This window comes from Podarcis liolepis (assembly GCF_965112155.1).
Source record: "Podarcis liolepis genome assembly, chromosome: 6".
Lineage (NCBI taxonomy): Eukaryota > Metazoa > Chordata > Lepidosauria > Squamata > Lacertidae > Podarcis > Podarcis liolepis.
In genome coordinates this window covers 66887537-66901703 of record NC_139559.1, presented here as the reverse complement: position 1 = coordinate 66901703, position 14167 = coordinate 66887537, and the positions used below count along the sequence as shown (strand labels likewise).

The following is a 14167-nucleotide window of genomic DNA, read 5'->3' as shown; positions in this document are numbered from 1 at the left end:
TGCACTTTGTGCTTTCGAACTGCTAGGTTGGCAGAAGCAGGGGCCGAGCAACAGGAGCTCACCCCATTGCAGGGATTCGAACCACCAGCCTTCTGATCGGCAAGCCCTAGGCTCTGTGGTTTAACCCACAGCACCACTCACATCCCTATAACAATGTAATGCACATGCTATCTCTTATATGGGTGCTAACTACTCTACTCTCCCCCTGTTTACTATTTGTTTTTAACTGCCATTGAGCATTTTTCAACTCCCATAATATTTATTATCCATATATTATTCATGCTTATCAATAACCTTGAGACTTAAGTCACTACTATCTTCATTTTACAAACAGAAAACGGGGCAGAGAGACCATTCACAGTCACTGAGCAGCTGTAAAAGTACTATTTATGCTACTAACAGTCACGGTTTCCCCCATGATTCCCAGGCACTGTCGCTTGTTAAAGGTGTTGAGAGTTTTTAGGCGACCCCTATTCCCCTCATAGAGGTACCATTCCCAGAACACTTTAACAATCAATCTTCCCAGGAAACCCTGGGAATTGTGAGGGGAATAGAGGCCTCCTAATAATACTCAGCACCTTTAACAATCTACAGTTCCAAGGATTGTTTCGGGGAAGCTAGGTTGGTTAAAGTGGCATAAACTATGTAAGATGCGGATATGACCACAGAATATGCAATAGGCCAATTTTTCTCAGAAGTAAACCTGACTAAAAAGAAATGTATGAACAAACAGAACTTCAGACTTTTCAAAACCATAGTGCTTTTTATTTAAAGAAAAAGCAAATGTAGAATGATACAAAAAAGTGGAAATACTTTATTGTGATGGCCATGTGTACCCATTTCCAATATGTAGCACTTAGCATTCAACAAAAACAACTACTGGGTATAATAACATTAATATTAGACAAGCATATATGGAATTGTAGTCATTTGCATATATAGTGATATAACATACCTTCTCCCCTCCTTTTAGATTTTTTTATTCACTTTTTTATTTCTATTTTATTTTGTTCAGTTGAAATATTCTCAGTAAGAAATTTAAAAAGAAGTACATAGCTGAGGATCAGATTAAAGGAAGATCGCAATAAAATGGACATGGATTCTAAATACAGGCCAAGTGATCACAGAGAAAAAGAGAGAGAGAGAGTCAAAACACTTTCCCAAAAAACCCCTCACATTTGAACTGAAATTGTAAGTTGCTTTTAGCAACTAAGAAGCAGAATCTGTCAGCATGAAGAGCCCAGCATGTGTCAATGCAATGTGTTTGTGCTAATACTCTCAAGTCGGCTAAATCCTCTGTCCAAAAATAAAAAGCTCCCTCCCTCGAGTTATACTTAGACTCCTTCGCAGCTCATGAGGAGTCCTCAAATACAAGAGTGTGTTTTGCATCTGCGGGGTGTTTACTTAATTTGGGTTTAAAATATTAATCTGAAAGCAAGTGAGGTGCAAGTTACAAGACAAGTCAAGAGTGAATTGTTTTCGTTTTCTAAAAATAAAATTTAAAAAAACCCCAGGTTTATGCTCCATCTCTTTGAGTGGGATAATTTTCAAAGCACTTCAAATGATATCCATTACATTATTCTGTCATAAGGTATTAATGGGCAGTTAAATTAATGACAGCTACTTGGAAAAGAAATATGCTGGGCTCTATGGCTTTTGGTGACAGATAATTGCCAATTCAATCTGACGATCTCTACAGTCCCTGAAGAAATCGATATCTATATTTATCCAGGCATACCAATGCAAAACCAGATAACAGATAGCCTGCACCCCCACTGCACTCCCCCAAACCTGTTCTGGGGTTTCCCCCAATCCTCCAGAGCAAATTTAGAAGGCACAGGCAGAGGAGGAGATAAGTCCTATTGTCCAAGTTCTATGATTTTTCCTTGCACACTTCCTTGTACCAACTAGTACCTTAATAAAATCAATTTTAAAATGTGTAAAGCATTTCAACCAATAACTTGGCTGGGTATTTTAACAAGGAGTATGGAGGGGGGAAATGAAATAGAATCAGAACTCCAGTATCAAATGAGGTTTTAAAGAAGCTATTCTTTAGCCATTCTCTCCAATATGTTATATTATTATTTTTCCCCTCCCAGGATGACAAGAATTATTATATTCTCACAAGAATTACTCAGCTTGGAATAATTATCTCCTTGATCTGCCTCTCCATGTGCATTTTCACTTTCTGGTTCTTCAGTGAAATTCAAAGTACAAGGACAACAATTCACAAAAATCTCTGTTGCAGCCTTTTTCTGGCTGAGCTAATTTTTCTTGTTGGAATTAACATGAACAATAATAAGGTACGTGACCTTTCCTCATGCCATTTCATGTTGGGTAGGAAAACAAATGTGTGCTCTAAAGTGCCTTTTTCAGAGGTGCAAGTAGCATTTCCCAGTTTCCCCGTGAATGTTTTACCCACAAATAGCTGTGGATATAAAACACTCATTTAAGGATTCCAGGAAATCCCATTCAGAAAGTGTAAGCCTCATTGAAGAGAAGGAAGGGTCTTCTGCCAGTGGTCCACTCTGAGAATGGGAGCCTTAACTAAGACAAAATGGAAGCAGATTTTTAACTGATTTTAAATTGACCATGTTCCAATAATATCAGAAGGTGTTAATGCCAATTTATGTTATGTTATGTTATGTGTTATGTTAAATTTCATTTATATCCCGCCCTCCCCAGCCGAAGCCGGGCTCAGGGCGGCTAACAACAATAAAACAGTACAAAAGTACAGCATAAACAACACTATAAAATCATTCATTATAAAATTAATTAATTCAAGCCACTGGCAACCATTGGGCCAGAGCTCCGCGAAGATTGCCGAGGGAGGGAGTCAGGCTGTGCCCTGGCCAAAGGCCTGGTGGAACAGCTCTGTCTTGCAGGCCCTGCGGAAAGATGTCAAGTCCCACAGGGCCCTGGTCTCTTGTGACAGAGTGTTCCACCAGATCGGAGCCACAGCCGAAAAAGCCCTGGCTCTAGTTGAGGCAAGCCTAACTTCTCTGTGGCCTGGGACCTTCAAGATGTTTTTATTTGAAGACCGTAAGTTTCTCTGTGGGGCATACCAGGAGAGGTGGTCTCGTAGGTACGAGGGTCCTAGGCCGTATAGGGCTTTAAAGGTTAAAACCAGCACCTTAAACCTGATCCTGTACTCCACCGGGAGCCAGTGCAGCTGGTATAGCACCGGGTGAATGTGATCTCGCAGCGAAGACCTCGTAAGGAGTCTCGCTGCAGCATTCTGCACCCGCTGGAGTTTCTGGGTCAGTCTCAAGGGCAGCCCCACGTAGAGCGAGTTACAATAATCCAGTCTGGAGGTGACCGTCGCGTGGATCACAGTGGCTAGGTCAGGGCGAGAGAGGTAAGGAGCCAACTGCTTAGCTTGGCGGAGATGGGAAAATGCCGCATTTGTTATAGCTGCAATCTGCGCCTCCATGGAAAGGGAGGTGTCGAAGATTACACCCAAACTCTTAACGGACAGTGCTGGCACTAATTGCGCCCCCGCAAGAGATGGGAGTTGCCCCCCCCATCCCATATCGCCCCGTCCCAGCCACAGGACCTCTGTCTTTGAAGGATTTAGCTTCAACTGGCTCCCACGTAACCATCCAGCCACAGCTTCCAAACATCTGGTCAGTGTGTCTGGGGCCGAGTCAGGATGGCCATCCATCAACAGATAGAATTGGGCGTCATCGGCATACTGATGGCAACCCAGCCCAAAACTCTGAACAAGCTGGGCAAGGGGGCGCATAAAGATGTTGAAAAGCATCGGGGAGAGTATCGCACCCTGAGGTACTCCACACACCAAGGAGTGGAGCGATGACAATTCCCCCCCAAGTGCCACCCTCTGTCCCCGACCAGAGAGAAACGAGCACAGCCATTGAAGGACTGTGCCCTGGATCCCCACGATGGCAAGGCGGTGGTCCAGAAGTTCGTGATCGACCATGTCGAAAGCTGCTGACAGATCTAGAAGAATCAGCAGCCCCGACCCACCTCGATCCAGCTGTCTACGAAGATCATCTGTTAGGGCAACCAGAGTCGTCTCAGTCCCATGACCAGCGTGGAAGCCAGACTGGAATGGATCCAGAGCCAATGTTTCATCCAGAAACCCACCAAGCTGTTCAGCAACCGCTCTCTCAATCACCTTACCCAGGAATGGAAGATTCGAAACCGGGCGGTAATTGCATAGATCTAAAGGATCTAATGATGTTTTCTTTAAGAGCGGGCGCACCACTGCCTCCTTCAGTTCCCCTGGGAATGTCCCCGTGCCAAGGGACAAATTGATGATATCCCCCAGGAGGGCCTGCACCTCATCTGGACACGCTCTAATCAGCCAAGACGGGCACGGGTCAAGAGGACAGGTGGTGGGCTTTCCAGCTCGGAGGAGTCTGTCCACATCGGCTGGGGATATCCGGTCGAAGTGGTCCAATACTGGACCCGAGGACAGTCGAGGGGCCTCCAGTTCCTTTATTGTATCCAAATTGGCAGGGAGGTCATGGCGGAGCAACAAGACCTTCTCCGCAAAAAAGCTCGCAAATGCCTCACAGCTTTGTGTCAAATTGTTATTTAAATTTGGCTGTCCCTCAAGGGACGTTAAAGACCTAATTATACTAAATAATTGCGCTGGGCGAGAGCTAGCGGATGCAATGGAGGCCAAGAAGTATGACTTCTTAGCAGCATTCACCACCATCTCGTAGGTTTTCATAAAAGCCCTATAAGATGTTCTTGAGGCTCCGTCACGGGCACCCCGCCATACTCGCTCTAGCCGTCTGAGGTCCCGCTTCATTTTCCGGAGCTCCTCGGTAAACCAGGTAGCCCGGTTTCTGCAGGGTCGCAGAGGGCGCTTAGGTGCGATCTCATAGATGGCTGCCAGGAGCTGGGTATTCCAGCCCTCAACAAGCTCAGTCAATGAGTCGCCAGGGGGAGCAAGGTCCCGCAAGGCTTGGCGGAATCTATCAGGGTCCATCAGCCTCTGCGGGCGAGCCCAAATCGGCTCGCCACCTAAGCAGGGTGGGGGTGGAAAGTCAATCCTGGCTTTCAGAGCGTAGTGATCAGACCATGGCACCTTCATCGAAGGAGACATGATCACATCTATACCTACGCCAAAGATCAAATCCAGCATGTGGCCTGCTTGATGTGTGGGGCCCGAAACAAACTGGGAGAGCCCTAGTGTCGCCATGGAAGACACCAGGTCCAGAGCCTGTGAGGAGGGAGTGGCATCAGCATGGATGTTAAAGTCCCCCAATACCAATAGGTTAGGAAACTCCAAGGCCCAGCAGGCCACCGCCTCCAATAGGCCTGACAGGGTGGCTGCTGGTGCGCTAGGTGGCCGGTACACCCGCCAGACAGCCAAGCTCTCCTCGGAGCCCCACACTAGGCCAACACATTCAATGCCAGGGATCGATGGCGATGGTAGAGGGTTACTTTGACAGGGGTTGTCCTGGTCTTGTTTCAGTGTAAAAAGGGGCTGCTTGTATACATGCCCATGTGGAGCAGGGGGTATATATAAGGTTGAACACATTCTGCGGAAAATATATATCATCTGCTTCATCAGTTTGTGTATTTCATGTGATTGTAGGCACACAGGCAAAAAGAAATGAGAATGAGGTCTGAGTTTTAAAATGAAATGGGTTTGGTGGTTTCCTGTGTACTTACAGAAAAGTAATGACAGGGCCTGGGCAATTTTCCTATCGAGACAAATTTCCAGTGGAAGAGGTTTTGCTGGTACTGTACTATGACAACATTTTTAACCTGCATTGCAAGATATGGAGTCTTTTATGTTATTCACTTATGCTTTTTTCTGTTTTCCCTTCTAGCTATTCTGTTCAATCACTGCAGGATTACTCCATTACTTCCTCTTAGCTGCCTTCGCATGGATGTGTATCGAAGGCATTCACCTGTACCTTATAGTTGTTGGAGTAATCTACAATAAAGGATTCTTACACAAGAATTTCTATATCTTTGGCTACGTGAGCCCAGCAGTGGTGGTTGGCATTTCTGCCGCACTGGGATCGAAATACTACGAAAGAACTGATGTGTAATTCATTGTTTACATATTGACTTTAGTTATAGATAGTTCTGACATGACTTCTTCCTGCGTCAGCCCACTGAGATGTGATCGCCTAAGCATGTTTCTGACAGGAAACTATGTTCACATAACAGTGAGTTGCCTGCACACTCCTGTGTACATTATATTGGACTGCGACTACCCATCGAAGAAACGGTTGGCCCAGCCAGCTTTGACGACTATGGTGGTTATTTTTCAGAAAGAGATGCGTGGCCTCTCTGCAACTATGAAAGGTGTATGCAATCTCCTCTTCCCTCAAACAGATTATTGAAGCTAATGTTCACCACCCATACCATTTTGTCAGTGCTGTGCACACTGCTATCAATCCAGTCTCTGGATATTCTGAGGCAATTCTGAGTACTAGATGAAGGAATCTAGCCCCAGACAGATGCACGTTTGGGCATGAAAGCCATACCCACCAGGGTATGAATGCATAGACACTTGATTGCACACATCTGCTTCTTGGGTTGCAGGGAATACATACCGTGATACTTATGGAAATTTTCACTGTTAAGTTCTAGACGCAAAGGCATATGCCCTGATCCAGATGGGTTTTTATGCTTGTGGTAGCTCAGATGTGCAACCCAAGCTGCCATATCTATAAGGAGGTGGGCATATCATGTCTGTACAGAACTGCCCCCTTCCGTGAAATGAATGGTCCTATTTTCCTTCTGTTGAAACCACAACAAAATGGTTTCCCAGCACTGATAAAAGAATCTCGCAACACTCAGAGGTTGGGGTGGTGTACAACATTATTTTATGATGACTACTATTTCGGGTTTAACATGATATGTTGGGTGAAAAAACATATCATGCAGGGTCACTAGTCTGGTAATTCAGACAATCAGGCTTGTGGCTTCCCTCAGCAATAGGCTTCCCACAGTGAGGAATACCACATATCTAGTGGCCATAACGTAAGAACACAAAATGAGCCCGGTAGACTCAAAGCCTATCTAAGCCAGCATTTAGTTCCCTCAGAGACAAACCCGATACTTATGGGAAGCCCACAAACAGTGCCGGATTTACATATAAGCTAAACAAGCTATAGCTTAGGGCCCCACTCTCTTGGGGGCCCCTAAAAAACTTAAAGGGGAAAAAATGCATATACATTTCCAAAATATAAGATAAAAAACAAATAAAATAAAACCTACATACCTATTAGGTCCATAAATTACTTTATAGCATATATTCAACACACACAAAAACAGCGACAATTTGTTGTTGACAAAGGACAGCTGGACATATAAAGGGCCCCATTACCTTCAGTAGCTTAGGGCCTCATCAAACCTAAATCCGGCCCTGCCACAAGCAGGCCATGAACTCAATGACACACTTCCATTCATGTTCTCCAGCAACTGGTACCCAGAAGCATACTGATTCTGATACTGGAGGTAATATATAGTCATCACAACTAGCAGTCATTTCCAGTCTTCAGAAACACCTGATTCCAAAGACAGGCGTGATTCATCTGTAAGCAAATTTGCAAACATTATGCACTGTTTACTTTTCAGATGTTGGCTCAGCACAAAGAACAACTTTATATGGAGTTTTATAGGACCAGCATGTCTAATCATTCTTGTAAGTATGGCTTTTTTATTATTGGGGTACATAAAATTGATAATATAAGGTGTATAATAATCACTAACCCATCACTGCCCCACCTGTGAGTGCTAATTATATGGTAAAATGAACTATTTTAGCTGTTTTTAAATAGCCACGCTAAAATATGCTTATCTTTTACGCGCCCAAGTACTTTGCCTGTCTCACAGACATATGTTTGATTAACTAATATTTCATTTGAGGGCCTGTTTCTTTCAACCTGACGGCCTGAGGGAACGGCATTCTCTGTAGCAATTCTGGTATGTAAGATGTAGCATCTTTACATGTCAGTGATATCTCTGCAGAACTCAGCAGGAGGGATACACAGACACTATGCCAGGAGACAGATAATCTGGTATTTCAAATGCTGAGTTACTTAATCTTTTATCTGTGATCGGTCATCTTTGAAGATTAGGCTGTCATCTTTATGATTTTATCATTCGCGTGTACCCTGCCATCATCAAGGCTATTTTAAACAAAATTGCGACATCAGAGACAAAAACCCACTATTTCACATGGGCAGGCAAGTCAAGAATTGATAGCCTCTATTTCTTCTGGGAAAAAGGAGCCTTTTTAATTCCTACTGGAAATGTTTTCAGGTTTGATCTTTCTGAAACTTTTGGTGTCCCATTATAAACAACAGCAGCAAAAATATGGTGTGTGTTTTTAAAACGACAACACGCTTGAGTGCATGAAGATATTTTCAAAGTGCCGCTAAGTTACACATGTAAAAATGGATTGAGATCAAGTAAGAAATGTTAGAAGGCAAAGCGATAGAGCAGATGCTGTGAGTAGGCAATTAAGCTGTAGCTTCTGGTCCTTATTTATTTGTTAATAAAATGTGATTAAAGTAGCACACAATACTGCAACTATCAATCTATAAAGCAGTTTGATAGATAGATAGATAGATAGATGATAGATAGATAGATAGATAGATGGCTGTTTCTAATAGGGATCTGCCAGTTTCAGTTTCTCTCACTTTCTCATTTTTCCAATTTTAAAAACTTCTCCTTTTAACCTTGGTTTTTGGGCCTTAATTTGAAGAATTTCAGGTATTTGTAGCCTGCTTTGTGAGGTGGGGTCTGTAAGACCTGTCTTTTATCAGTACAGTTGCATTGTGAGGTTTTCATGGTTGGTTGCTATACTTGCTTCTTACTGTAATATTGTTTTAGTAAGATGCTTTGAGCCACTTTTGTGAGGAAAGCAACTAATAAATAATCATAAGCATGATTGAATTTACCCACAATTTGCACTTTTAAAATAAATAAAAATCCCTCATTAAAAATCCGTCAACAATTCAGTGTGAATTTCTCCTAATAAGCACAATGTTGTGTAGTTTTTGACTATCACTGATATCTCCCCCAGCAATTCCCCCTAATATAATGCATATAATATAATCTGTCAATTTCACAAATATATGCATGTCGAAGCACATATTTTCCACAGTATATGCATTTTTGTACATATGGTTGGATAACTGCACTGCAAAGTTTAGAAAAGTGTGAATTTTCAAAGATATATGTGTTTCAGTTTGTGTATTGGTTCAAGAAGTGTGAATTAAGTAGTTTCTCATGAAAAGGCAAGCAAAATAACGCACACACCCATCTCTTGTATCCAATGGCATCCCTTACACAGACAGAAGGCTGTCTTTGATCCGACAAAGGCTTCCATTAGTGGAAAGGGAAGGGTTTTTTTAACTGATCTCCTCTCCATACTTCAGCTACTCTGTTCCTATGTGTTCCTTCAACCTTTCAGAGTGGATTGTGGTGGGGTCTTCATCAGGAAAGAAGAATCAAATCCTTATTCCACTAACAGAAACTTTGGTGAACCAATGTGCTGAACACTGTTAGGACCAACGTACATACAAGTTTTTTCAGATTATAGGAATTTGTGGCCAAAGGATAAACTGATTTTTCCTGATCCAAGGACCCATAAGTCCCCACACATGCCCAGATGCCTGGAGTTCATGCACACATTCCTGAACACATCAGCAATGATGTTAACCTGACAATCAAAACATCTTGAAATATTCACAAGTAAATATGGCTTAGTACCCAATTGCAAACAAGAATTTCAGGTTGAGGAAGTGAAACGCAATCCAAAATATAATGGCAGCTGTCATTCATTGAGAGGCATTGAGTTATGGTTAACCCCTGCATATAAATTCCGTATGGCAACATTACTAATTTTGTTAACATAAATATTTGCAGTGTTCTGTTTCAGTAAGCTGCATTCCATTTTTATTTTTATTTTTTGCCTGGATGGAGTGAAGAAGCTATTTTGAACAAGATGGCAGGAGTTTTCAGAAATAGGGCACTGTGTTGTTTTATGGAGCAGGAATTAGAAGAATAACTGAAACCGCCAGAATGAAGCTGTACATGATTGTGGCTTTCAAGCACTAATGGGTTGATAGACTGGAAAGAGAAGTTGCTGAATTGCAACTTATTACCAAACTTAAAACCATGGAGAGACCTGGTCTGAATAGAGACATTGGATTCTTATCTCATTATACATGATATAGCTATTTTAGCCATCTCACCCCTGGCTTTTCCCTGTAAGACCAATTGCAGTCGTTAACAGTCGTCAACAGGTTTACCACACCTATCAGCCAATCACCTGTTCCCACCACCCTTCTGAGTAATACCCCTCCCCACTCAGTGTGGTGTAGTGGTTAAGAGCGATAGACTCGTAATCTGGTGAACTGGGTTTTCATCTCTACTCCTCCACATGCAGCTGCTGGGTGACCTTGGGCTAGTCACACTTCTTTGGAGTCTCTCAGCCCCACTCACCTCACAGAGTGTTTGTTGTGGGGGAGGAAAGGAAAGGAGAATGTTAGCTGCTTTGAGACTCCTTCAGGTAGCGATAAAGTGGGATATCAAATCCAAACTCTTCTTCTTCTTCTTCTTCTCTCACTATATATAAGGATCTGGTGACTTCTGTTTCAGTGTATCTGAAGAAGTATGCATGCACACGAAAGCTTATACCCAGAACAAACTTAGTTGGTCTCTAAAGTGCTACTGGAAGGGGGGGGGGAATTATTTTGTTTCGGGTAGATGGCAACAATTTCATAGCCTTTTCAAAGCAGGCTTTTCTGGACTTCAGCTCTCAAGTAAAGCACACACAAATATGCCACAGCTTTACTGCTTTCTTAGAAACATGATACCTTTAGTGAGCAGGAAAACAGCCAAGATCCAAAGAACTCCTTGGGGTGCACCAAAGGGCTTGGACAATAGACATGGGCCTAGTGGGACTTTTTGTCTTACTCCATTTAGAGGCTGAGCCACAGAGCCTAGGGCTTGCTGATCAGAAGGTCGGCAGTTTGAATCCCCACGACGGGCTGAGCTCCCTTTGCTCGGTCCCTGCTCCTGCCAACCTAGCAGTTCGAAAGCACGTCAAAGTGCATGTAGATAATTAGGTACCACTCCGGCGGGAAGGTAAACAACGTTTCCATGCGCTGCTCTGGTTTGCCAGAAGTGGCTTAGTCATGCTGGCCACATGACCTGGAAGCTGTACGCCGGCTCCCTCGGCCAGTAAAGTGAGATGAGCGCCGCAACCCTAGAGTTGTTTGCGACTGGACCTAATGGTCCCTTTACCTTTTTACCATGCCAAAACCCAACTATTTTTGAACTATCTTTTCATTGCAAAAAAGAAGTGTTGAAGAAACACAAGTCCAAAGTTCTCTTGGGCAGACAGAACTAGTCACACAATCCTGTGGATAGAAGGCGTATATTTTAAACACATATTTTTGCTATTGCAAAGGACTGTGTTAGGGGAGTTTAGTGAGCTAGACTATGCTGTGATATTATTTGAAGGCTGCATATAACTTAATGAGTGCATGACTGTAGATTGCATTGGGTACTTCAGATACTTCTTTTGAGGCAAATCTGACATGTCTTCATAGAAAAGCCTAGTTCACCTAGGCATTTCTCTAAAAGCACTTGTTCTTCTCTGAGCATATCAACAACACCTTTTCCCCTCTAACGTACATACTCATTAATACCAATCTGCCATTAGAATTCTGAAGTGCATGCCATTAGCCTCATTGATCATATCAAGCATTTTTTATTGTTATTCTCTGGGTAAGTATACATGAAAAGGACTGGGTCAGACATTTGATAGATTGAACTACAGGGGGAAAGGAGTATTTTAAACCTGCATAAAACAAGCTGCAAGCTAAAGATAATTTCCCCAACTTGTTTCTCTTAACAGCCTTTCCAGCACTGCAACCAATATATCTAAGGCTGTGTTTCAGATTAGATCAATGCACACAAGTCATGTAGGATGGGGGGGAGGGTTTGCAATTATCTAATTTTAAAAAAGAGTAACGAAGGTGGTGCAGGAGATTGGGAAATAAAGAAATGCTGCCAGCATAAGTAGGCAAGAATAATTATGATCCATGGACAAGATGTGCTATAAAATGATAGGGTGAAATAATTATTATATTTATTTAGGGGTTAACCCAAACCTTTTCCAGTAACAACAGGGCTTGAGAGACATCACCATTTTCGCCGCCAGTGCAGAAAGTGGGGGCAGGGACAAATACACTTGAAGTTGAACAGACTTCAAGGCTGGTATGGTGAAGAGGCCTGGATCAGGCCCATAGACATCATGCAACAGCGGCAAAGGGTGCTGATCCAGTTCTGCCCCCAAAAATGCCCCATTTGTGGGTTTCTTAAATAACTTCCACTGTGGGAGGACTGGATTTCATCAGGACCATACATAGAGGAAAGGATTAAACATAAAACTTTCCCCTGCACACAGTGTTGATGCTGAATGCCAACTATTTAAACTTGCAATCATGCAATTAATGTCATGTCTGTTTTGACCCCTGAAGCGCATGCATGTCTTACTCTAAAGCAAGTCCCGTTGAGTTCAGTGGGATTTATTACTGGTATCTGTGTCCAGTTTTTCTACAATAATTTTTCTTAATAAAAAAATTAGGCATACCCTCCACAGAACCTTTAATCTCTTCTCTCCTCTTTTCTTTCCCCCTCCCAGTATTTCTTCTTGGTGTTGTTCTTAAATATTTTCCAGTGCTGCGTCTAACTAGAGGAAATAAGTAAAGCATTTGGGCAGGTGTATTCATCAGGGAGATGATAATGAGAGAAATCAGACAGCAAGACGTACCTTTCATTGTTTGACTGCCAGCTTGTGTGCAATTTCAGGCAATTAATATGGCATACATTTTCGTTTTCCGGCTTAAGCTGTTGCACTGTTATCAGCTTAACTCCCTGCCATCCTGACTGAACAGCACCGAAGCAGCATTTTCACCCATCCGTTAGCCAGAAGACAGAAATCTGTCCTCATTCATGCCAGATTGCACATCAGAATTCAAGCTTGTTAATTCTAACATTGATAATAAGGGTCATTGGGGAGAATGATGCCTATGCAGCTGCTCCTGAACATCAGACGTTTTTGAAGGAGCCATATCTCATATGATATTTTTTTAAAGCAAGTATATAACTAAAAGAGCAGCAGGAGACATCTCTCTCCCCACCACCACCATCCCCGTTTTTCTAAGATTTGACATCAGCATATAGATGGTTTCATCAATTATTGAGCAAGAGCCTGAGAAAGTAGAAAAGATATGATTTGGGAGCTTCATTTTTGAAGTTTTGAATGTGAAGCACTCAACAGACTCAGAAGTAGTGTGTCAAAATCTTTAGAATTAGCTTTCCCTTTCCTGGGTTGTCTCTTCTTTTGTAGAAACAGAGAGCCGCAGAAGGTCTAATCCATGAGAAGCTTTGATACCAGACAGTTTTCAGTAGTCTTCTATCAGAAGGCGGGGGGGGGGTACAAAAGGGGATCGTCTCCCTTTGAATTTGCTTATATTCAGAATAGTTGCTTTTTGAATTGTTCAGCTACAGTACAGTTTGTAAAGGATTGTTTTGATTGCACTTGCCCCCAAGCAGTTTAACCTTAATTATTTTTATAGTGCTCCCCCCCCCCCCCTTTCTGCACTGTTCAGCTTCAGATTTTTTCATGCAGGTACAAAAGTGTGTTGTTGCGCATTACGGAAAAGTAAGAATGGAGCCGAGTAAAATTGGAATGCTTTTGCCAATTAAGATCTGTATAAATTGTAAAAATAATAACAGTTGCAAAACGTATAGGGCATAAAGATGCAAAAAAATTATAGCTTGCCTCACTGACAGAAGCAATTAAGACTTGGCCTAACAATGGACGTCGAAGTAATTCCTTTGGTCTCGATGGGATATTTACATTCATACATAATCCACTAACATCCTTTGCCTATCAGAAGTCTTACTGAGTTCAGTGGGGCTTACTTCCAGGTAAATGAATATAAAATCACAGGCTAATTCAAGCAAATGTTGGGCAACATCTAATTGCATACTGGGGCAGGGGGTGGCTTCACCAGCTTCTGCAGGTCCTCAAACCAGTCATTTGAGATTGCTGCTTACATCTCCAGTTGCAAACATGCCACCCACAGTAGCCTTTCTGAAATCGTTGGGACTGCACAAGGAAAAACAGCAGGAACAATAGCACCTT

General features: G+C 42.6%; 1 protein-coding gene across 4 annotated transcripts in view; it reads left to right on the top strand.

The window, feature by feature from the left end:
• The window catches only part of ADGRL4 (adhesion G protein-coupled receptor L4), an 88913-nt gene that overhangs the window by 59935 nt on the left and 14811 nt on the right, over window positions 1-14167 (top strand). For 3 of the 4 annotated variants that reach the window (XM_083510644.1, XM_083510643.1, XM_083510642.1), the window contains 3 exons: window positions 2100-2303; window positions 5811-6031; window positions 7573-7639. In XM_083510644.1, the coding sequence (XP_083366770.1) occupies window positions 2100-2303; window positions 5811-6031; window positions 7573-7639 (492 nt within the window). Of the gene's footprint in view, window positions 1-2099; window positions 2632-5426; window positions 6032-7572; window positions 7640-14167 lie in introns of those variants that run through there. The other variant, XR_014527830.1, reaches the window with a different exon arrangement.